Genomic DNA, 24,131 nt, shown 5'->3' with positions numbered 1-24,131 from the left:
GCTGTGGTATTACAACTCTTGGAATAATAACAGCATCGATCCTACTATTAAAGTTGCCTGGAGCATGCCAGCACGTCGGACATCGGTGTTCCAGTGACTGCCTCAGTCACTGAATCGAGTGGGAGGCTCATTTTGCAGTTTACTATCTTCGTGAGTGGCGGCCAAGGCGCGGGACCCATCCAATGACTAGATTGGGTCCTACCCCCGTCCGTCATCGGAAGGCTCTCCGCACCGAGGGTTTTGCAGTACGATTTGGAAGCTGAGCACCGCCTCTGGAAACGAGAGTGACAGGGCGGTGAGGAGAAACTGTACATTTCGCTCCTCATTGGGTAGCTGCTCTGTCAGTCACGCTCTGCTCCTGTTGGTCGGAAGGCTCCGGGCGGGTAGCGTGGACACGGTACTGCCCCCTTCCAAGCTGAGATCCAGGCGCGTGACGTCTCAGACATTTGTTGTTGGGGTTTGGGCCTCATTAATTATTCATTAGGTGCTTGAGAGGGCTGCAGTGATTGGTGGCTGAGAGGCCTGGTCGATTGTTTCTTAGCTAGAGATACGCGTCGCCCTGTACGCGGCTGGAGAAGCTTCGCATAAATTATTCCGATACGGGAGGGGCGGGGCTATGCATAGATTAGTCAAATGAGCCAGGGAGGGAGGGAAGCCGGCTGCGAATTAGCCTAAGTTATTAAAGATGGCGGCGGAGCGGAGTCGCTCCCCGATGGACTCGCCGGTTCCGGCCTCAATGTTCGCCCCCGAGCCCAGCTCCCCGGGGGCGTCCAGGGCCGCGGCGGCCGCCGCCCGACTCCACGGCGGCTTCGACTCGGACTGCAGCGAGGACAGCGAGGCGCTCAACGGCGAGCCGGAGCTGGACCTCACCAGCAAGGTAGGCCCTGGCGGCGACGGCGGGCGCTGAGGGGAGCGGGCGGCTGGCCGAGCCGTCTCCGGGGCGACGACGGGACCAGCGGCGGACCGGTCCGCGACGGAGGGCGGGTCGGGGGCACGAGGTTGGCTGCGCGAGGAGGCCGCCCCCAGAGTCCTCTGTTGCCGCCTGGTTCCCCAGCGGCGCCAACACGGCCTCCCGCCCTCCGGGTTCCCGCGGAGATCACAACCCCTTGGCTCCGCCACGTGGAACGGGGGCGCCCGACGCCGGCAGCGCTCCGCGCGGTCCCTGTCCCCGCGCGTGCCCCTCCCCCTTCCTCGGGTCCCCACTTGTGAGGAGACCCGAGACCAAGAGTGGTCCTCTCCCTGGACCGCGCGGGACAGCTGAGGGTCGAAGTGGCTTGGGCAGCGGGCAGGATGCTCGGGAAGACAGGTAGTCGGAGGGGAGGGCAGGGGTGGCAGCCGCGCCTCTTCTTGGACTCGGGAAAGGAAACAAAGTAGTCGCTCAGTTGGGAGAAGCATGTCTGAGGAATATCTACTTTGCGAGTCCACCCAAAACAAAAAGGAAAGATGGGAGGACCCATAATCTCGCCATTCTGGGAGTGGAACCTAATCTTGTATGTGTGTAATAATGAAGGACATTTTAAATCGTGTCTTCTGAGCTGGCGACAAGGTAGACAGGAATGAAGGGCTCACCATCTGCTTGGCATTGTGGGGAATAAAAAAGTAAGTATAAGATGTTACTGGTGTTTTGAAGGGGCTTAACACTGCTTGAGAAAAGAATGCCAACTTGGGAGTCAGAGAGGGCTGGGTATCCTTTCCTGCCCTGCCATTAAAAGGCTGTGTGACCTTGGGAAAGTTTCTTAACCTCTCAGTTCTCCAGCGATCTAATTTTAAGAACGTACAGATGCAATGTCAAAGTTAGAAATGTATATTAAGACACCTAGTATAGTGCTTGATACACACTAGAGACTTAGTAAATACTTGAAGTGAACTGTATAGTCGATAGCAGATTAAATAAAAGCAGATGTAAGATAGAACACAGATACCACTGTCGACCTGTTGCAGGATGGTTATGGTAGAGATTTTATCCAGCTTTGAAAATGTTTATGACTTTTCATAGTTTATGGTGGCAAATTGCATGAAACTTGGCCTTAAACTGGATAGAACTTTCCCTGCAACCTAAGCAAACTATTTTCAATTGCTCATTTTCCCTCTTGTCTCAGTTGAGCATGTAGAAGCCAGCCAGCTCCTGCTTGTCACAGTGGTCCTGTCTGGTGCCTCTAATGCCATAATGAGGATGGCCAAGCTCAGAGAGAGGGCCGGCTGGCCGGCGAAAATGTGAGAGGCAATGTGACGTGATGTAAAAGACCCAGGCAGCATCCAGGTTACAATTACAAGCTCTGATGAGTCAACTCAGGAGGTGATAAGATTATGCACCTAACTCAAAAGCAGATGAGCTGGATGTCAGTACATGGTTGAGGTGCTGAAGAAACACAGTAGGAAATTACAGGGCAGAGTTGCAGAGAGGGTAGTACCTTCATATCCTGACAAGCTTATTTAATGTTCCTGGATTGGGAAGTGTTACTTCATCACATAGCTGGGGAAGTCCTCACAATTTTGAAATCGAGAAGCAATGTGTATATAAATATTGATGCTATTGAAAAGAAGTGATGATGTGGAGGGAAAGAGAGGATGGGTTGAATAGATTGATTCCTGAGGAAAAGATCAGAAGCTAGAAGTTTGTTTACTTACCACAATTAAATGTGAGGACCTAAGCTTCTGAGAGTTTCCAAAGGGGGAAACAGTTAGTGAACAGTGGTGGCTAGTTTCATCCAAGGAGGTTTTTCTAGGAATGATTGAGTGAAGAAAACTTTGTGGTTACTGCTTATTGAGGTGTGGACTGGGTGCTTTATATGTTATTATATTTGGTCTTTACAGTGGCCTTAGGATGCAGGTAGTATTAACTCCATTTTGTACATTGAAAAACTGAGACTCAGAGAGGTTAAGTTCTTTGTCCAAGGTCACACAGGAGTGCTGCTTAGAGAATGGGGTCTGACATGCCTGTTGGTAAGGCCTTCCCGAATAAGTGGTTGATACTTTAATGTTATTGGCAGAGATTTGCAAAGTGATGGTGCTAATTACTCACTGTAGTGGTAATGGTGTTTTGTTGATGAAGATTGGTTATGCAGGCAATTTTCATTCCCAAATAATCAAGACAGCTAAGGCAAGATGGAACAGATTTTTTTTGTAATGCTGGGAGCCCTTGGCCTGTGGGTGGAGGACATGGTGCCATATGAGATCTCTGTCCTCTGAGCTTCCAGATGCCAACTGCAGGTAGACTTTGGCATGTAGGTATAAAGCAGTGCTCTTCAGTTTCTACCCACAATGCCAGTTTCTCAGTTGTTTTGGGTCCTGCCCCTCCTGTTGAGCAGCAGGAGGCAGTTGCTCACACCCTCTTTATTGTGGGTTGTGGCTAAGACATACGTACTTTAGACGATCGTACAGCTTATGTCAGGCTTTAGGCTCAAAGGCTATTCAAGGAGAGGCAGAGAGGGTCTGAGGGGGCTGCATAGCTATTTTAGATTAGGGTGCCGTGGGGTTCAGTCAGGGTCTTTGGTCAGGCTGTTGATCAGCGTTGGCTGTGGTGCTATTCTAGTAAGTGTGGTCCTAAGGTTGTTGGTTTCTTTTCTAGCTGGTTCTAGTGAGCCCTACATCAGAGCAGTATGACAGCCTACTTCGGCAGATGTGGGAGAGGATGGACGAGGGATGCGGAGAGACCATATATGTCATTGGGCAGGGATCAGGTGAGCATAGTTTTCCTTTCACTTTATTTTAAAAAATTATTTAGACTATATTTTCCCTTTTTCAACTTTTTACTCGTGTATCTCAGTTGCAGTGATTCTTTAATATCTGTAGAACTGTTTGGAGGACATCAGAGTACAAAGTGAATGTTAATTCCCCCCTTAGTGGTTATAATATGCTTGATTTAAAGGTTCACTTTCCAAGCAGTTTTACAGATGCTTCTTTCTACATTTGCATAAAAGGAAATGATGCACAAAACAAGGGAACTTCTTGTCCAAGATAATAGAGCAAGTCCGTTAGGTCTAGAATTAAGCCTGCCCCGGGCAGCTCCAGGTCATCCCTTCCAAACCCTGTTTACAGATCCCATTGCTACTCATTTTCTGCTTAACAGGGGACCTCCATGATTCTTCTCAATGTCAGCAAGGAAAAGACGCCCAGAATTCCTCTCTTTAGTCAGGCTCCTTGCCCCAGTCCATACTGATGATTTAATCTAGATCACTGTAATAACAGAGATCCTCTTCTCTTCCCATTGGATCCTGGCAGACACGTAGGCTTATAACCATTCTGGAAGGGACTGGTTATTGTTCTCCAACCTGTTTATTTGTTGTAATGGAGCCTCTGTTTTAGAGGAAGGCAGCCCCCAGACAGAATCCCAGATTATATCATGGGCTTTTTTACCGTGGTTGCTCCTTGTACCCTCAATATAAGGCCTACCGACCCTTATCTTCATTGCGACATTATCCTTGCTGAAATGATAGCTGGGATTGTTAATGATTATGAATCCAGCCCATACTAGCACTTGTCTCTGTCATCTTTGTAGGAAGCCCAGGGTGGGCCTAGATGCGTCATTAAAGGAACAGTTTTCTTTGCTCAGTGTAGGCTTTGTAAAGCCAGGTAATAATTCTTTTGTAGTCTGAGTTGAAGTTGAAGAAGTCTCAAAATCATTTTTTAACTATTTGACACATATCTATTAAGTATCTTCTAAGGCTTGATACTGTTGCAAAGCTCTTTTGAGTACTTGAAATCTGGCCCCTGCCCCAAGGAGGAAAGATATACTCATATACTCAATAACCTCAGTAGAAAACAATATTTAGAAATGCTACAAGAGTGGTACAAGGAAGAAGGGTTTGATCTCCTTCCTTACATGTCTATCCTTAAATTATGGGCCTTAAATGTCTTTCATATCTATCCTTTTCATCCCATCCTTGCTGCCACCTCTCTAGTTGTAGGTCTTATCACCTACATGCCAAGAAGGATGGTCAGAGAGATAGGCACACCAAGAGGTTGCATGTCAAGAAAAGGAGTTGCTCAGCATTGTCAAGTGCTATAGAGGCAGCAATAAGTGTCAGGTTCAGAAAAAGCCATTCCATTCTAGCAACTAGGAGATCATTGATAGTCCTTTGAAAGCTTTGATGTCTGGTGCCCATCTGGCCTGCTGTAATAAGACAAACCACTCAAAGATCATTTAATGCTTGCAGAATTTCAGAAACTGCATATAGGTCAATGTTGACAAGTGTTGAGACTGTTCTTTGAAGACCAAGATTCTTAAGACTCCCCCTTTTTCCCTTATCCTGTAATGTCGACTCAGTGAATTTTACCATGCCTTGGCAACTCACAACTAATTAACCCATGGCAGAGCATAAGAAGATGTCAGACGTTCATTAACACATCCACACACCCAAGCATTATCCTTGCATCTACCAATTGGATGCTATTAGATTCATAATGACTCCTTCTTGCTGAAATTCTCTAGAGGTAGAAAGAGATCATAACTAGTTAAACAAGTCGAACATCAAACAGAGGACTAACCTAGATGCAAGGCCCCCAAGGATCGGTTTCATCACTGACTTCCTTGGTGCTTTACCTCCATTTATCACGTCCTTCCTCTGTAAAATGATAATAATGACACCTTCCCCATCCTTCCTTAGAGAAATTTTATACAGATAAATGAGATATTAAAAAATTCTAAGCATTGCAAAGAAATGTGCTCTTTAAGTATACATTCTTAATTTAAGGTTAATATTTTAAAAGGAGGCCTTATAGCCCAGTCGTTCAGGGTTTGCATCCTGGCAGGCCTATGTTTGCGTACTGACTCTTTTTCTTGTCTTAAAATGGAGATAATAATAGTGTAATAGTGAAGATTAAGTGAGAATTCAAGAAAATCACTTGGCGTATAGCAAGCACTACATAAATGTTAGCTAGTATTGGTAGTTGCAGTAGTTAGTTTTTAAGGGTCTTAGGTTGTAATTGATTTACTGTGAGATTTCTTTAAAAAGGAACCTATTCATTCCTCAAATACTAAGTCATGACTTTCTAAGAACTGGGTACTGTATTAAAAGTTGAGGGACCACAGGAAGAATGTTAAGGGTTTGTGGGGGAGTCAGGAAAGGCTTCAAAGAGGACCTGCTCCTTGAATTGACTCTAAAGGATGAGCAGGAGTTTTCCAGGTAAATGGAGGCAGTAGTGAGTGGGCAGAGAGAATCACATGTACAAAGTCATGAGGCGTTGGAGTCTGAAGGATTTAGTGGACCAGAAGTATCACGTAAGGTGGGAGTGGAGAGTGTGAGGCTGGGAGTGGCAGGAGAGGAGGCTGGACAGGGAGGGAGGGCCCAGATCCTGAGGGTCCTTGAATGCCATGCCAAAAAGGTTAGACTTTTGTCCTAAAAGTCTGGGGAGCCTTTGCAGCACCTTGAACAGGAGAATGCATATAGGACAGGTAAGTGAGCTGGCAGGACAGAAATCTGATTAGGGTCAGACATGGCTGAGTATGTGGCCTTTAGTAATTGGACCTCTGCGGCTTTTCTCCTCAGCCTTTGTCTTCACTCCTACAGAGTGAGAAATGCGATGCATGCTGGAGAAGGGTAGTGTGACTGACCGAGAGCCCTGATGGACAAGGTGACATTGATGGTGGCCCCTGGTGCGGAGCAGGACCTGAGAGCACAGAAGCAGGGGAGGTTGGATAGAACTGGGGAGTTGGGCAAGAATGGCACATTTAGCCAGCCTTCTCGGGAGCACTCCCAACAAGCCCTTCTCCAGCGCAGAAGCTTTTCAGAGCTCAGTTCGCCATGGATTTAGAAACTCCTCAACCCTACCACTCCCTCTTTGTTCAGTTGTTTTACATTTTACAAACATTTGAGAACTTGATATAGAAAAGACACCCCTCATTGGGTATTGGGGAATTGTTGAGATATGGTCTCCACCCTCGGATGGCTATGTATGGGGGAGAAGGAGGACATGGATCCAAAACACTCTTGCACAAGACAGTATGTGGCAAATGATGTAAGGGAGACTCATACATTTGTGGGGCCTCTGAGCAGAATGAGTAGGATTTTGCCAATAGGAAGTGTGCTGGAGAGCTTTCTAGGATAGGAAATCCGTGAGCAAAGGTGAAGGACTAGGACTGTGCAGGGAACCCTGGTGGGTGGTAGGGGGGATGTGTGTGACTGGGCCACTTACACTGGGACAGAACTTACAAGGGGAGAACAAGGAGGGGGTGTGGAATAAATGGGGGAGGCCATTGAGCGGTTGGGGCTGGGGAGGAACACTGCTGGGTCTGGGAAGCCATTTAGAGGCTTTGACTCGGAAGTAACATCATCAGATATGTGCTTCACTTAGGACCTTAAGTGTGGGGGGTCTGTGCAGGATGGTTGGAGGGAATAGAGACCAGATTTGCTAAGACGAGTTGAGCGTCTATCATGGTGATTCAGGTAGAATAAGGGCCTGAATCAGGCTGGTGGCTTTGGGTTGGCAAACAGGGTAGACAGCAGAGAAAGAAGGGCAAGATAGAATGCTGGAATCAGCGGGACTGGACTGATGAGACTGGTGACTGGAATGATGGTATTGTTATTGTCAGAAATAGGGACGGTGAGAGGAGGAACTGGTCAGGCAGTAGGAGGAACCCTTGCTAGAGGAGAAGGTTCTAGATTTGGAATGCGAAGACCTTTCTCACACGGCCCCTCTGCTCCCTCCCAGCTCTGATCCCTCTCTGGGTTCTGTTTACCCTGCTGTAAATAGAACAGTGATACCTACCTCATAAGGTTACAGTGAGGACGAAAATGCTTTATTAACATTGTTGGGTTTTGTGTTGTTGTTTAAAGGGGGACTTGGTGGCTGAGTTTGGATATTGGACTGCTAGGAGTTATCCAAGCAATTGGAAATGCAGTCTGGTGCTCCAGGAATAGGGTGATGCTAGAAGTGATTGAAGCCATAGAGCAAGATGGCCAAGGGGAAAGTTTAGAGGAAAGAAAAGAGGGCCACTGACAGACTACTGAGGAAGGATGACATTCAGGGACAGGAGGAGGGGGACAGAGGGTGGGAGGCATAAGGAGCCGGTCGGGTGATGGGCGAGCAGGGTGGGAGGGAAGTCCCAGGGAAGGAAAGGCGGCAGGGTGTTCAGCAGTGTCGAATACTGTTGGGGTCAGGCAAAGGACATAGAGTGGTTAGAGGGCCACTGGTAACTGTGAAAACTGCAGTTTTTCCTAGAGTGGTCAGATTCTCAGGGAATAGATAGATGGCAGAGAAATAACGTGTCAGTTGCTCTTCAGATCTTTGACGGTGAAAGGAGGTACAGAGAAGATGGTAGCTCTGTAGAAACACAGGGGCAAGGCAGGGATGATTTTCCTTTCCTTAGTTTAGGAGCTTGAGCTTGTTTGGAGGAGGAGGAAGAGGAGACAAGTATACTTGGTGCTGCAGGGTCTTTGGAGGTGGTGAAAAAGAAGAAAAGGTCACCTAGGTTAGCTTAGGGAAGGAGCAAGGCACTCTTGGAGACAGGACAGCTGGGGGAACAGCTGTGGGAGTGATTGTGAGAATTAAATCTGACAACTTAGAAAGCACCTGATGGGGTTGTCATATAGTAGGTGCTCAGTAACTGATTGGTTGGTCCTTTGTTCCATCTGCCTACCTTCCTCATCCTGAACTCAAACTCATTTTTCCAGCTGTTTGCTGGACGTTTCACCTAACCACCTTAGTTAAAAATCTGTCCCTAAAATAATTCTTAAATCCTGCCCCATTTTCCTCCATCTTCCTGTCCTCATTATCTCTTGCCTAGATTATTAGAATTACTTCCAACTGGGCTCTCCTTCGCTGGTCTCTCGCTTGCCAGTGCACTCTCTCTACTGCTGTCCAGGAGATCTTTCTAACCCGTGTCGGTGTGATCGTGTTCCTCCCCTCCCTAACCCTCCAGACTTCTCACTACCTGGTACAAAATGTGTCTTGCTGCTGTCTGCTGTCCGTCTGCCATACCCGCATCCACTTCTCGTGTGGTCTCCCCCCACTCCACATCACCCATCCTGTTCCCCAACATGCTAAGCTGCTTCCTGGTCTCTGAAGGCGCCACAGTCTGCCATGCTCCATGCTTTGCTCTCTGGCTTGGATGTCCTTCCCGCTTCCTCTGCAGGCTCATTTCTCACACCTGGAGACCCAGCTTGGCATCAGCCCCAGGCAGAGCTGCCCTGAACTTCCCTAGGCAGTACATTGTGTTCTCTTTGCGCATTTCTATAGTATAGCACTTAGCTGTATTGCAATTAATTAATTTCCTATCTCTCCTGCTGGGCTGTGAGCTCGCTAGGGGCACCTGTAGTCCCAGTACCCAGCATGAGGGTTGGCATAAAACCTAGGAGAGCCTCAGTGATTGTTGGTGAATGACAACAATGAAGCCTGTGGCACTGTCATGTTTTAACTCTGTGTGTACCCAGGTTTTCTCTCAGATAGAGAACACCGTATTCCTCTCCAGTTCCCAGCAGGGCCTTTGTTAGGAGGGGTTGACTGGCTGGCTTGTTGGTCAGGACCAGCTCTCCTGCTGATGTCTGGGCTCTTGTCACCAGATGGGACTGAGTATGGGCTGAGTGAAGCTGACATGGAGGCCTCCTATGCCACAGTGAAGAGCATGGCGGAACAGATAGAGGCCGATGTCATCCTCCTGCGGGAACGTCAAGAAGCTGGGGGCCGGGTGCGTGATTACCTGGTCCGGAAACGAGTTGGAGACAATGACTTCCTGGAGGTCAGGTGAGGAGGCTTCAGATCAGTTCAGGGGTCCCCATTCTTCACAGAGAAGGGTGATTGAGCCTGTGACACTTGGAGTGTCAGCGCCACCCCTTTCCTTCCTTTCCCTTCCCGAGGTGTGGAAAGAATGTCCAGGGACATGATAGCTCCATTCTCTATTTCTGCACTTCCCCGTCCCTAAGTATTTCCCTCTGGGAGGAGCAGGAGAGGGGCCAGCCATACTTTCTGTGGGTGACATTTACTTTCCCATCAGCCTGTGAGGCTGGAATCTAGGGTAATGGAGGAGGCCTTTTGTGCTGTCATAACTTTGGGGCACTTCCTGGCAGTGTGGGGAAAGTAGTGGGAATTAAGGGAGATAGCCATTGTGGGAGCCCAGTTCCTCCTGAATAACTCTTTCTACTCCGTGGATACAGCTTTAGGGACATTCCCAGTGTGCTCATCGTGGGTAGGAGGAGCAGTGAGCCGGTGGGGCTCAGGGTGAGCCTGGACTACCGGATCCAGTTACTGGGGTTCTGAGTTGTGTCTTCACTTTGCTCATCCGCTAACTCTCACACGGATATATGGGTTCATGTACACACAGGGTAGCAGTAGTGGGCAACGTGGATGCCGGCAAAAGCACTCTTCTGGGGGTCCTGACACATGGGGAGCTGGACAATGGCCGAGGCTTTGCCCGCCAGAAACTCTTCCGCCACAAACATGAGATTGAATCTGGGCGCACCAGCAGTGTGGGCAACGACATTCTGGGCTTTGACAGCGAAGGCAATGTGGTAAACAAGCCCGACAGCCACGGTGGCAGCCTGGAGTGGACAAAGATTTGTGAGAAGTCCACTAAGGTTATTACTTTCATTGACTTGGCTGGCCATGAGAAGTACCTGAAGACCACTGTGTTTGGCATGACTGGCCATTTGCCTGACTTCTGCATGCTCATGGTGAGTGGAAGGCGCTCCTGGGGAGGGGAGGCTTCAGCAGGGCTGCTGCGGGGAGGGTGGTTATGTGCAGTTGTTTGAAATTGTTCTGAGACTGAGGCCTGTTGGTTTGGGGCTTTGACCCTTGTAAGGGTGGCACGTTTTGCAGAGGTGCCCAGTCCTCTAAGCTTGCCGTCTCCTCTGGGCATGAACCTTGCTCTCCCCCGTTACATTGCACCAGGAAGTGATCCCCTTGGTAAAAACCAGGAGCCATTGCAGACCTCTCTTATGTTTTGGAGAGGCATAGAGGAGGGTTTCTCCTGGGGCTTACTTACTACCTTCAGAAATGCTTCTCCAGGGGGTTGGGCTACTCTGAGGAGGCTTGGGCAGCAGTCGAGGGCCTGAGAGTGGCCTCTTCCAGAGCCTGAGAGAACCAGCCTGTGCACAGCTGCTGTCAGGAGGCTCCTGGTGCCTGGAACTGTGCTAGGCCTGATGAAACAGCAGTGAAGAAGGCTGCGGCTGTGCGGGGGATCCTGAGGAGCTTATAGTCCAGTGGGATGAAAATTTTAAGCAGTTCATCAAGTAGATTAACTGGAGGGAAAGAGAGAAGAGGTCTCTGTGTTGGATCATGTTGCTAAGCTTTCCTTTGTGTCCCTGGACGGAGTGTGAGAGTGGTGAGGCCCGCAACCTGTGCACAGGTCTGGTTTTCATGGAGGGTGGAAGGAGGAGGGAAGAAGGGAAAGGGAGAGAGTAAAAGTGCATGTGTGCAGCTGAGCAAGTTTTCCCTTGGCAAGTCCTTCCTAAAGTCCTTCCGCTGCCTGGATTAATAAGTGTAGTAAACATAAGCATCTGTTCATAGCAAACTTGATCAAATTACCCCACAAACACGGGTTCTCAAGCAAATTCTCCCCAAAGTAGAGAGTGGTAAAGAGAGGCAGAACATACGGTATGAATATTCTTATCGGCTCTTAAACTATGGTGAGCAAGACCAGTTAATGGAAGTGTTTTCACCCTAGACAGAATGTTTACGTACACATTATCTGAGTTTTAGGCTGTGATCCAAATACTTACATTTCTGTGTAAAACAATGAAATATTTCATTATTTTTTCATGACAATTGATTTCCAGGAAAAAGTATTGAACGTTTTTAGACAGCAGGGAGAGAGCACTCTCTTATCCAGGTTGGGAAGAGCAATAGCAAGTCTGGGTTGGATTGGAAAGGTGGTTGAAGAGAATGGGAAGAACCAGGAGGAAGATTGTGGAGGTGTCTTTGTGTGGGAGAAGGGAACACAGGCTCAGGCCAGCCGTGTCAGCAGGGTGGTGACTCACCTGTGAGCTGTGATGATCAAGTGAGCATCTCAGTGGAGACACTCTGGAATGGATAAAGCACTATAGAAACACGTCATGGCAATTTTCCTTTATAATTTTATTTTGTTTTAGTAAGTAATACATTCATTTGGTACAAAAATAAAAAGGTGCCAAAGGGTTTATAGTGAAAAGTCTCCCTTCTGCCTCTGTCCAGTTTCCTCCTGGAGGCAACTGGTATTTCCAGTTTTTTTGTGTGCATGCCAGAGATATTTTGTACTCATACCACCAAATGTGTATATTGTCTCTCCCTCTAATTTCAAACATTCAGAAAAGTTAAAAGAATAATATACTGAATACCACAAACCCACCACTTAGAGTCAACCCTATTAACATTTTGCCGTAATTATATGTATATGTGATGGGTTTTTTTCGCTGCATCATTTGAAAGTAGATTGTAGACATTGTGACTCTTTGCCCCCACATATTTCAGCATACAGCCCCTGAAAGTAAGGACTGCCTCCTGTTATTGCAACCAAGAAAATGAACACTAGTTCCCTAATATCCTCCAATATCTAGTCTGTATTTATATTATCTCAGATGTTCCCAAATGTCTTACAGCTGCTTTTTTCAAGCCATGCTCCGATCACTACTCACCTCTTTTTATGGTAGCATGACATATATACCTTGCTTTTTTTCCCGTTAAAGATATATCTTGGTGATTAGTCCACATCAGTAAATAAGAGTTTGTTCTTTCTTTTGTGTGACACATCTTGTACATGTACCTTAATTTATTTAACCAGTCTTTATGATAATATTTAAAAACATTGTTACTGGAAGGAATAGTAACTGTAATAACAGCTGTCATTGCTTGAACACTGAGGTCATGCTGTTTGTGTGCTGGACCTTTCATATATGTTATGATATTTAAACCTCAAGTAACCTTCTGAAGTGGGTATTGTTATCCCCCCGTTTTACAGATGGGGAGACCAAGGGCCAGGGATGAATCAGTTGTTTTCCCAGACTGTCTGGGTTTGTCTTTTTTATTATTTACAAGTCTCCTCAGGTTTTTAAAGCCTGTGTCATTGAGTCAGGGGCTAAAGTGATCTGTGCCCAGCCCAGCTTTCATCCACAGCCTTCTCTGAGTCCCTATGTCCAGCCAGCAGCAATCTCTGTCTCCCTTGTCTTGACAGTTCCTTTCTGTGTTGGGGTAGGTGGGCAGCAATGCTGGCATCGTGGGGATGACCAAGGAGCACTTGGGCTTGGCACTGGCACTCAATGTACCTGTCTTTGTGGTAGTCACCAAGATTGACATGTGTCCTGCCAACATCCTGCAAGGTAAGTGAAGCCTCCTGCTAGCAGTAGCCACTCTGATTGGGGCTGTCACCCACTGGACCTCCTTGGTAGTCTGTTGCCAAGGCTTCAGCCCAGAATCTTCTGCTTCTTCCTCCCCTGTTTAGCTCTTGGTCTGAGCACAGCCTGGAATTATCCTCTGTTCTTTATTCCTTCTGGTTCCAAATGCAGGATCCTTGAGATCCCTAATCTGGCACCTCTTTTCGGATGACCCCAGGCAGAAGGAGTTGGGCTCTACCAGCTAAGCTGGATATATATGGAGAAGTTTGAGCAGAGATCTGATTACTTTTTACCACCAAAGCTTCAACACAGGGTTGCAGGACGAGGCCTTTGTGCCTTTCTCCCTCACTGCTGAGGATGGTAGAGGAGAAGTGGAGAGGTGTCCTTTTGGAAGGCCTCATAATAAGGGTCTCTGCAGACTTCTAAATGTCTAAGAGGGCCTTTTTGTCAGGTGAGATTTTTCCAGGAAGCAGTGCATTCTGGGAAGAACATTATTTTTCTTAGGGCCCCCCCCAAGTCACTTGCTCACAGGAAATTGGTCTTCTAGAGACTCTGGTGAAATCCGCCAGGTTTCAGACTCAGAACCTTAGAACACAGGCCCTGTGCTCTTTATTCTAGTATGTACCCACCCAAAGTTTTGATCCTCCTTTTTGCTTCTCTAGGCATTGTGGCATTTAACACTGGTCCGTCTATCTGTCTGTCTCCTGCTTGCATCAGTAATGAGTGGACCCATCTTGCCCTGGAAGCCTGGCCAAAGAGAAGGCTATGTCCCCTAATTCTGTTCCATTTCACCCTTTAAGAAACCCTGAAGCTGTTACAGCGCCTGCTGAAGTCACCAGGCTGCCGGAAGATCCCTGTGCTGGTTCAGAGCAAGGATGATGTGATTGTTACAGCCTCCAACTTCAGCTCTGAGAGGTAACGGGTGGGGAGCACGCACTTCCGGGCAGGCACCGTTACCGGCAGAGCCGCAGCAAACGATGGGCCCAGAGTGACTGTCAGTTTGGGCATGAGGTCTCAGGAAAACACTACATGAGAACACCTCTTACTGTTTAGAGATTGGGGGAAGTGGAAGGTTCTGGTCTTAGCACAAGGTCTCCCAGGCTGGCATTGTTGCCCAGGGACTTTATCACGTGACCCAGATTGTGAGGTGCCAGGCTCCCTGAGGTTGGAATCCCAGCTAGGGCTTCAGTGTTCTTATCTGTGAAATGGAAATGATATTACCTTCCCCAGAGGGCTCTCATGAGTCCTGAAAGTGATGTATGTAAAGCACTTAGCACTGGGCCTGGCTGGTGTGTGGTAAATACACAGCCATTTTTTATAACTGTTATTAATTTTTTATACTCTTGTTCCTCAAAAGCTCTTTAATCACAGATCAGTTTTGGCATCTACTCATTAATGTATCCTTTCATTCCATAAATATTTATCGGATGTTTGTTCTGCCAGTCTCTTCACCTAGACATTGAGGATTCAGAGTTAACTCTAGCACAGTCCTTGTCCTCAAGCTCTTCAGCTTCTTGGTCAGAGATACGCTTTTGATAATGATGAACTTTGTTAACTCTGCCTCTTTGCCCAGAGCCCGGGGCTCCTTAGGCGCGATCTACCTCCTGGCTTGGTCTGCAGCGCAGGACTCAGAGCAGCCTGGCACTTACTCAGTGCCTCCATCCCCACGCCTCTGTTAGTACTGCCAGCTGGCCAGCAGAGGGGGCACATTCCACACAGCCCGTTCCGTGCAGCCTCTGTTCTAGCAGCTGTGGGGAATACATAATTCCTGATCTCTAGGATTTAATTCACCCTAAATAGGCGAGATAGAGGCCATTTAGATGACTCTGATGGAAAATCAGGTGTAGTCTGTGTAACAGAGACACAGAAGCTCTCCAGGAACTCAGGAGTTGAGAGTGTCCATGCAGGAAGGGTTTCATGGAAGAAGTGGTATTTGAGATGAGCTCTGAAGGATGAGAAGGATCTGGCAGTTGGATAAGAGGGGAGGAGTTCAGGAGGAAGGTCTGAGTGAGCAAACCCACAGGGGCAGGAAAGGGCCAGGCAGTTAGGAGGAGGAAAGTTTCTCTGGGATGGCTGGAATGTGGGACTTACAGGAGAAATGAATCTGCAGAGGTGGCCAGCCTGAGTGTGAAGGGCCGTGCGTCTTGGGAAAAGGGATTCACGCTATCTTCTGTGGTGGAAAGGTGAATAAGGATTTTAAGCAAGCGTGTGTAGGAGGACATGCTTGCTGCTTCTTGAGGAAGAAGAAGCAGTCTTGAGGTCCAAAGTAGGGCAGTGGTAAAGTGACAGGAAGGGACAGGTTTCAGAGACATAACTGAGTAAGGGAAGAAGGCCTTGGAGCAGGGCTGGAAAGGAGTTTGCCAGGTGGAGGCAGGTGAGGGAGAGGTGGAGTCGTGAGCAGCAACATCTGCTCCTGGAGCCCCGCTGCTGCTGCACCCTGTGTCAGGGCAGGATGCAGGCCACCTGAGCTCCTCTCTCCTTCCTTCCTCTGCCCCCTCCGTTTAGGATGTGCCCGATATTCCAGATCTCCAACGTTACAGGCGAGAACCTAGATCTGCTGAAGATGTTCCTCAACCTCCTCTCCCCCCGCACCAGCTACAGGGAGGAGGAGCCTGCTGAGTTTCAAATTGATGACACCTACTCTGTCCCCGTGAGTGGCTATGAGGGGGTGGCTGGGTGGGCACTTCCTGCAGGGGCATCAAGGGGTGGGTCTGTGGTGGGGATGGACTTACTAGGCCAGGGTCTTCTCCTTGGCAGGGCGTGGGGACGGTGGTGTCGGGGACAACACTGAGGGGCCTGATCAAGCTGAATGACACACTGCTGCTGGGCCCAGATCCCCTGGGTAACTTCCTGTCCATCGCCGTCAAATCGATCCATCGCAAGCGCATGCCTGTTAAGGAGGTGCGGGGGGGCCAGACGGCGTCTTTCGCGCTGAAGAAGGTGAGTGGTGATGATACCAAAAACTCCACTCGGGCTCCGTCATGCAAGGCTCTAGGCCAGATGCTTGACTCACCTTCTCCAGCTGATCTGCAAGGCAGGGAATACTGACTTCGTTTTGACAGATGAGGCCCAGGGATTTGCCCAAGACACACAGCTTATAAGTGCTAGAGCCAGGACTTGAACCCAGGACTACCTGCTTCCTAAGCTCTGTTCCTCTGGTGCCTGAGCAGGGTGCTCCAAGCTCAGTGGTGAGATCAGCTAGGAGTGTCCCTGCTGTGCAGAGGATCCTTCTGCACAGGGGCACTGAGGTCTGCAACAGATCCCCTTCCCATTCAGCTTTCTGTCTTCTGGGGCTTGGGGTTAGTGCTAGCTCTGGGGTCACTTGCCTTCCCTGCCAACCAAATTAACCAGGAAAAGTGGGACTTTCTCTTTTCCCTCCAGTGGTTAGGTCATTCTCACCTATCCCTTCCCCCCGAGTGCTTGCCTGCCTTTTTCTCCTCTCCCATCCTTCCAGGCCCAGCAGCTGAAATGCCAGTGCTTGCATGAAACCTTTCCTGACCCCCAGTAGCAGTGTCTGGGCTTCCCACATAGCACAAAGTCTGCTTGTGCTGGCCACCTGGAAGGCCTGTGGTCCAGTGGTTAGGGGCCAGGCTGAGTTGGGGTGATCCCCAGGACCAGGGGGTGAAACCAGAAGGCATCATTGTCCCTGAGGGCTGGGGTTCCCTCTTTCTTTCAGATCAAGCGATCGTCCATCCGGAAGGGCATGGTGATGGTTTCCCCACGCTTGAATCCCCAAGCCTCCTGGGAGTTTGAGGCCGAGATTCTCGTCCTCCACCACCCTACCACGATTAGCCCGCGCTACCAGGCCATGGGTAGGAGGCCAGGCCATGGGTAGGAGGCCCCTGTGCTAGCTCCCCCCAGAAGGTGTTCCAGGGACCCAAGCCCCATAGTTGCAGCCCCAGCCAAGCAGCAAGTCTCTGTTGTGTTTAGTGATGACATTCCCTTTGCTCCAACAAGGAGCCACAGCATTCAGTCCTGCAAACACTGCTGAAGGACCTCCTGTGCATTCCTTCAGCTATTTCTGCTGAACCTGTTGTGTGTGTTGCCAAGGGGCTGGGAACAAAGATGAGGTAGATGGGCAAGGGCCCTGCCCCCAGGAGCTCAGTCCATCGAGGAGGCACATGTGCAAACAGAGTGCCCTATAAGCTCAGGAACTAGGACCCCTGTCTGCACTGGGCTGAGAGTGGGGCATGTGGGGGTGTGGGGTCTAACTGGAGGAAAAAGGGGGAGAGTGTGAGGCGTGATCAGAGCCAGGAGCAGGCTGTGGAAGTGATCCCTGCCCTGCTGCAGCTCCAGTGTATCTCATGCTTTCACTCACTGCTGCCCCTTGTCCTGAGGCCACAGGGTGGCTCAAGTCTGTCCTGACTTCCGGCTCCCTTGGCAGTGCACTGTGGGAGCATCAGACAGACGGCCACCATACTGAGCATGGACAAGGACTGTCTGCGTACTGGGGACAAGGCCACTGTACACTTCCGCTTCATCAAGACTCCGGAGTACCTGCACATAGACCAGCGGCTGGTGTTCCGGGAAGGCCGCACCAAGGCTGTCGGCACCATCACTAAGGTATGGCCGGGGCAGACCTCACCAGCCCCCAGGGAGCACCAGGGGCCACTCCTGTTCTAGTGACCTTGAGCACAACAGGCTCTTCTCGAGGAACCCTGAGGAATCTCCCTAACTTCTAGGGACAGAGGCACAGTCACTGCTTTGGGAGAGCTAGACCAGCTCTGAGGTGTTGCCTCAGTGCCATCTTCTCTGCGCCCCCTGAGAGGTGGTACTAGGCTTCCCGTTGTGGGCATTGGTGGTGACTGTGGAGGAGAGAAGTTTCAGTTGGGGCATGGCCTTCCTCCGTAGGAAACTGGTGGCAGAGTGTCTGGGCCTAGCCAGGGTCAGGCTCCAAGGTACCAGCGCAGGCTCCTATGGCCTGGCTGGGGCTGTGCCTAAGGTCTCCCCTTGGAGCAAGGGTCTGGTTGGAGTGAATGCTAGACAGTGCAGAGGGTTATGGGCCTGAGTTCCCCTGGGGCTTGAGCTATTGATATACCCTGGAGCCTACCTTTTGCCCTCTGCACACCTGGCCCATGGCCTTGTGTAGGGACATTGATAGAGGTTTGACCCCTGCTCCATATGGAGGAGGAAGTGGCCCAGCCTGTCTGAGATCTTAGAATTTCCCTTAGTTGCCTTTTCTCCAGAATGGCCTTCCTCGGGCCCACCCATGCATGGTGACCCTGGGGCTGCAGTGTGTGTGTGTATGTTGGGGAGGTGGGGGTCATGTCCTTGAAGACCTGTTTGCCTCTGGGACTGGCTGAGAATTTGGCAGAGGTTGCAGCACACACTGTAGTATCCTCTATAGACTGACTGGGCCTCTTCCCTGCTTTGTTTAAGATTGAACTTAGACCACAAGGGAAGATTTTGAGTCAGTTGCTCCTGACTGATGGTAGATTTAAGATTTCTGATAGCCAAACTCTGAATGTTCCCAGCTGACGAGACATTGACTTGGTCTCTTTGGGAGGCCTGAAGTTAAAACTTGCCCTAGACTCTTGTCACAGGGGCAGCAGCAGGATCCTGGGGCTAGAGATGCAGTTGATGCTCTGAGTCATGTTGGTCAGCTGAGTAGGCAAAAGAGCCTGGAGCTTGACTCACCAGGCCCTGGGCAGGCTGGACCCAGCTGAGCTGAGTGAGGGGTGGCAGAGAGGCTCACATTTCTCTGCAAGGACAGCAGCTACAGCAGAGAACAAGATGGAGTCTTTCTGGGCTGGGCAGAGGCAGGAAGTGAGTGGCAGCCCAGGGTCATGGCAGTCCTGAGCCACTGAGTGGGGATGAGAATACCTTTCTGTCCCCACTGCCTTCTGTCATGGCCCTCCTGCCATCTGCCTCACCCTGGACCGTCAAGACCAGGGAATGAGAAGTCCCTGAGAGAAGGGGCGGGGAAGACCTCTCCGTCCACACTGCCCTGCAGCTCCAGCCTCGTCCTCACCCCCTTGGCTCCTGCAGCTCCTCCAGACCACCAACAACTCCCCGATGAACTCCAAGCCCCAGCAGATTAAAATGCAGTCGACGAAAAAGGGCCACCTGACCAAACGAGAAGAGGGGGGCCTATCCAGCGGGCCGGCAGTAGGAGCACCCCCACCCGGAGACGAAGTGTCCTCTCTAGGGGCTACACAGCCAGCTGCATCCAGTAGTCTCCCGCCGCAGGTGAGCGTGGGCCCCTCATGGCTTTAGGCAGGATGGCAATGGCTGTGGCTGTTACTCTGATTTGGTGGAGGGGACACTTCGCAGGAGCACCTCAGGCATAGATAGAAGGTGTTTTCAACACACCTGGCACATAAGTGCCATCCAAACAAGAGCTACTTGCCTCTGTAAGTTGTAAGGCAGTGTTTGTCACAGCATGGGTGTGGCCTACCTAAAAGGAACTTAAGTGGTCCTGGCTAGCACTTGGTTTTAATGAAAGGGAATAGAATAACGTCAAGATCTCCCTTTCATAGCAAGAGTGAATGTGTGCGTGTGCCAGTGATGTATGTGTGCGCTGTAGGCCAAGAGGTTTGAGAGATGCTGCCTTAGAGGGTCCTCTGGTGTCCCCTCCCTGACATGCCAACACGCACACGTCCTGAATGGGAGGCAGCCTTGGGCTGTGTCACTACGGCTCTTACTTGGCATCTCCTGCTGGCTGTCCCTCCTCCTCTGCCCTGAGTTCTCCCCTGGCCTGATGAAGGCCTGGCGCCCCTTTGCACCCCTCTCCCCAGGGTCTTTCTCTGCCTTCCCATCTTTAGAGGAGGTGGCTCTGCTTGGGTCCTTCTGTCCCTTCCTCTGTCTCCTGCTGAGCCCTTCCCCAGCTTGTTCATTTCCTTTCCCTTTTCACTGCCAGCAGTGGTGAGTGCCAATCCCTTCTCTGCTTTGTGCTTCTCTGAATGGCTCCCCTCCCACCATTGTCACATGTGTCCACCGCCCTGCGAGGAAGGCAGGGTGGGCACTGCCCCACCATATAAACAGAGGCAGTGCTGTGTGCAAGGTCACCTCTTATATTCCAGGTCAGGCAAGGGCTGGGACCACACTGCCTGCTGGCCCATCTTCTCCCGTCCAGCTCTCCCTGCTGTCTGGCCCCTCTGCTGTCCCATCCTGCTCCCAATGGGCCAGTGCTTCTGAAGCTCCTTCTTTTTCTCTTTCAGCCCAAGCCCAGCAGTGGGGGCCGGCGACGAGGGGGCCAGCGCCACAAGGTGAAGTCCCAGGGGGCCTGTGTGACTCCTGCCAGCGGATGCTGAATCTTACCCAGCCCACCCCCCACCACCCAAGGGGTCCTCACACTCTGGCCACTGCTCCACCAGAAGGACAGAGCAGCTCTGACTGCCACCCACTCTCCCCCCAGGGCCACAGCCAGAGCCTCCGCATTGCCCCACCCCCATTTTCCAGGGGGTGTGTAATTTATGAGCTGAGGAAGATGGCTGGACTCCCGGAGGACTGACCATCTCCCACCCTCTTCCCTGCCTTCTTCCTCACTCACATGTTTTTTGTACATCTGGGCCCTTAGTTTTTATTCTGTTTATTATATGTCTCTGTCTCTCTCTATTCTGTGTGTGTGTGTGTGTGTGGCGCAGGAGTGCCACCGCCAGGGCCCTGTCAGTCTCTCTCCTTTTCTCCTCCATGGCTGCCCAGCTGCCCGCCTGCCTGTGTGTCTCCGTGAGAATCCTCAGGGCCGTGAGGGCATGTCAGGAGCTGAAGGAGCCCAGCTTCCCTGTCTCACTGCTCCTCTCGGCACTCAGAAGCCCCTTCCGTGGAGCCAGACTGGGCAGAGGGGCTTCTGGGATTCAGTGCTGCTGCCAGAGCAGGGAGTCCCCACTCTAGGACTTGGGGATTTTAACAGGGAGAAAGCGATGGCTTCCCCTTTTGTCTCTCTCCCTCTTTTTCCCTTTAAGCCCCCAAACAGGTAATGCCAAAAGCTCTCCTGTTGTGACCTGTAGATGTGTGGAACGCAGTGGCAGTGGGATTGTAGGACTCTCCCTGCCCCGGACTCTGACCCAAAGACATCTGGTGGGGTTTCCCCATGGAGACAATCCTGTGTTTGCCTGGGCTGGCCCCGGCTACGCCTGGCTTTGCCGACCTGCTCAGCCTGGAGCCTCTCCCTATGCCCAGGAGCCGCCCTCTGTGGACTTGGGCTTTTTGTTGGGCCTTGGGCACCAGTTACTAAATTGAGGTCTGGGTCTGCTCAGGATCATGTCTTCTAGTCCCTCGTGTTCCTGGGGTGAAAGGGTGTTCCTCTGGGCTAGGCCAGGACTGGAACCCCTCCTTCCCTGCCACATGGCCCTAACACAGCTGCTACAGGAACACAACAGTAAAGGGCCTGAGCCCCAGGTTTGGAAGCCCCGATTGGGGTGTGGGGTTAGGCAGGTAGAGGGTAGCGAAAAAGACTCCTCCAGGCTCAGCTCAGAGCATTTAGCCTCCTGGAAGAGCCCCTGCATGGGTGGCAAGTGGGGTTTTACAGGCCACAGGTGGTGACATGGGCCCCAGTCAGCCTGGACTCAGCTCTGCACTGAAGCCCTTGGTGTAGGGTAGGCTGATGGGCGGGGGGTGTTCCTTCTCTAGCTGGGGCAGACACCCAGCTGGCTGGGTCCTTCCTCAGCCTTGCCTCCTTCCTGTCCCCAACCTTCTCCTTTCCTCCTGCTTCCTGACTGCTGGTCCCATCTCCTCCCCTCCTTCCAACTGTTTCTAGTTACCACTGACCCATGGCCGTGGACCGATCAGACCAGCATCAAAATAAAAGTTTGTTTCAAGGTGACAGTGTTGTGTTCCCTGCCCAGCCCCTCCAGGTGGAGGTGCTGCCATGGGAACGCTGTTGCTCTGCCTGCCCTTGAGCCCCTGGCAGCAGCTGGGAGCAGGGCAGGGCTGCGAGGAGCCCAGCTGCCTTGTCAGGCAGGTATGGCTTCCAAGTTAGGGCTCCTCCACCAGCTGTGTGACACAGGGCAAGTTACCAACTTTCTCTGAACCTCAGTTTCCTCATCTACAGCAAGAAGCAAATCCCAACATCAGGGCTGTACAAATTCAGTGAAAGAACGTAGGTGAGGCCTTGGCATGCCCCACACGTGGGAGGTGCTTGCTCAGTGCGTGGGTCACCACGCTGTTGACCACCCATGCCACCTCTGCACCCTGGGTGGGCTCTAAAGGGGAGACATGGCACTGATGTGTTTGCTGCAGCTAGGACTGCCAGGGGGTCTCACGCTTCATATTCTTTGACATTCATAGCTACCATCTCTGAGGTAGATGTCATTAATTCTGTTTTTCTAGTTAAGGAAACTGAAGCTCAGAAGTGTCACCAGCAGGTGTGAATTCCTGCACCAGCCTTGCAGCTTGTCCTCTGGCCCTTCCCCATTCCCTTGTCTATTGGCTGCTTCCCTCTTGCCTTTCGCCCCGGCTCTGGCTCCGCTTCCAGGCAATGCTGCCCACTGGTGCCTTCGTAATAGGAGGCCTCCAGCGTTGAATGCCCCGGCATGGCAGGGGCCGTGGAGTGCGTGTTTCCACAGGACTTAGCCATGGCAGAACCTCATTTTGTTTGAACTCTTTTGCCCCTATAAGCGGCAGTGGTTGCTGAAACCATTCTTTGCATTCAGGAGCTCTGGCCACCACCCTGGCCTCTGCCCTCAGACATGCAGGAGGGTGGGTCTGGATCTGTGTAGTCACCAGGTGCATACCAGGCCAGCAGGGAGCTGACTGCATCCAGTGTTGACAGGGACAACAAAGGTCCCTAGAGGTCTCAGCCCTCCTGACTATCCATTTGGAACAAAACACCAGCCCTTTTGTAGTTGAAGAATAAAGTTAATCCAATTATCTCGAATGGCAAGGCCTGGCCCTTCTGTGTGTGCAGCAGGTGTTTGTGGCGTCTTTACCAGGAATAAGGCCTGTGGTGGTGGGATGAGGACAGAGGTGGCCAGGAGCCCCAGCTTTACAGTCAGGACCACTGTGCCAGCTTCTTGGCCAGCCCAGCACAGAGACGAGGTAACGGGACCATGTCATGGAGCAGGGGCAGCACAGGTTTGATTGGGTTTGGGGGAGTGCCGTGGAGAAACATGAGGGTTTTACCGTGAGGGGGGCGCTAGGATTTGCATGTGGACAGAGGGCAGGTGCCCAGCTGAGGTGGGCACGAGCAGAGGCACTGGGCTCTGATGCTGTCAGGACTTGCTCATTGGTGCCTCTCAGGGATGTTGCATTTGTTGAAAATGGCACTCGAGGCAGAGCAGGTGTTCAGTGAAGCAGGGGAGTGAGCACAGGACCAGCTCTTTCCCTGGGCCCAAAGGCGCCAGGCTGGATCTGTGCTGCTCTCAGCACCTCTCCTGTGGCTGTTTGTCCCCACGCCCCTCCCTACTGACTGGTTCCTGCCTTTATCTTCTCAGCCATGATGAATACCAGCCCTGGGCCAGGTGCCATGGTCAGGACAGAAGTCTTCAGAGTCCACTAGGGAATCACCCCTGGACCAAATCTGGGGAGCTGTTTGCAGGGAAGCTCAGGACCTATTTCTCCCAGAGGTTCAGAGGATCCACTTCCTTGTCCCTGCCCAGCCACACGTATAAGGGGCAAATACCTAATTCCCATGGAAGAGAGTCCCTGCACTCCAGGTGGACGGGGCCAGTAGGTAAGTGTATAACTTTTTCTGCTTCTGCTCAATGGCACTGATAGGGAAGCCCCCTCCTCTGTGATGGGGTATCAGTGACAGCTAAGAAAGGCACCCTACTACTTCTGCCAACTCTTGACCCAGAAACACTGGAGTAGACCTGCCTCAGGTCCTGTTCCCCATCACAACTGGGTTTTAGCTAAAAGTCCTGGTCTCTAAACTTTAGGAATCTGGGGACATGACTTTGGCCAAAACTTCATTCCCTCGTTTTCCCAAGAGCAGTGGCCACATAAAAAGCA

General features: G+C 50.9%; 1 protein-coding gene across 1 annotated transcript; it reads left to right on the top strand.

The window, feature by feature from the left end:
* The first annotated feature begins 663 nt into the window (after positions 1–663).
* Positions 664–22,000, top strand: GTPBP1 (GTP binding protein 1). Its single transcript, XM_012638147.1, has 12 exons — positions 664–877; positions 3,569–3,680; positions 9,501–9,681; positions 10,259–10,607; positions 13,103–13,226; positions 14,042–14,156; positions 15,747–15,891; positions 15,999–16,181; positions 16,918–17,053; positions 17,626–17,804; positions 19,230–19,430; positions 20,402–22,000. The coding sequence occupies exons 1-12, from the start codon at positions 686–688 to the stop codon at positions 20,492–20,494; spliced, it is 2,010 nt and encodes a 669-aa protein (XP_012493601.1). The 5' UTR covers positions 664–685; the 3' UTR covers positions 20,495–22,000.
* Positions 22,001–24,131: the final 2,131 nt, after the last annotated feature.

Source organism: Propithecus coquereli, unplaced genomic scaffold (genome assembly GCF_000956105.1).
Source record: "Propithecus coquereli isolate 6110/MARCELLA unplaced genomic scaffold, Pcoq_1.0 Scaffold126, whole genome shotgun sequence".
NCBI classification, from domain to species: domain Eukaryota; kingdom Metazoa; phylum Chordata; class Mammalia; order Primates; family Indriidae; genus Propithecus; species Propithecus coquereli.
The sequence above is the reverse complement of the archived record's forward strand: the minus strand, read 5'-3'. Positions and strand labels throughout refer to the sequence as shown.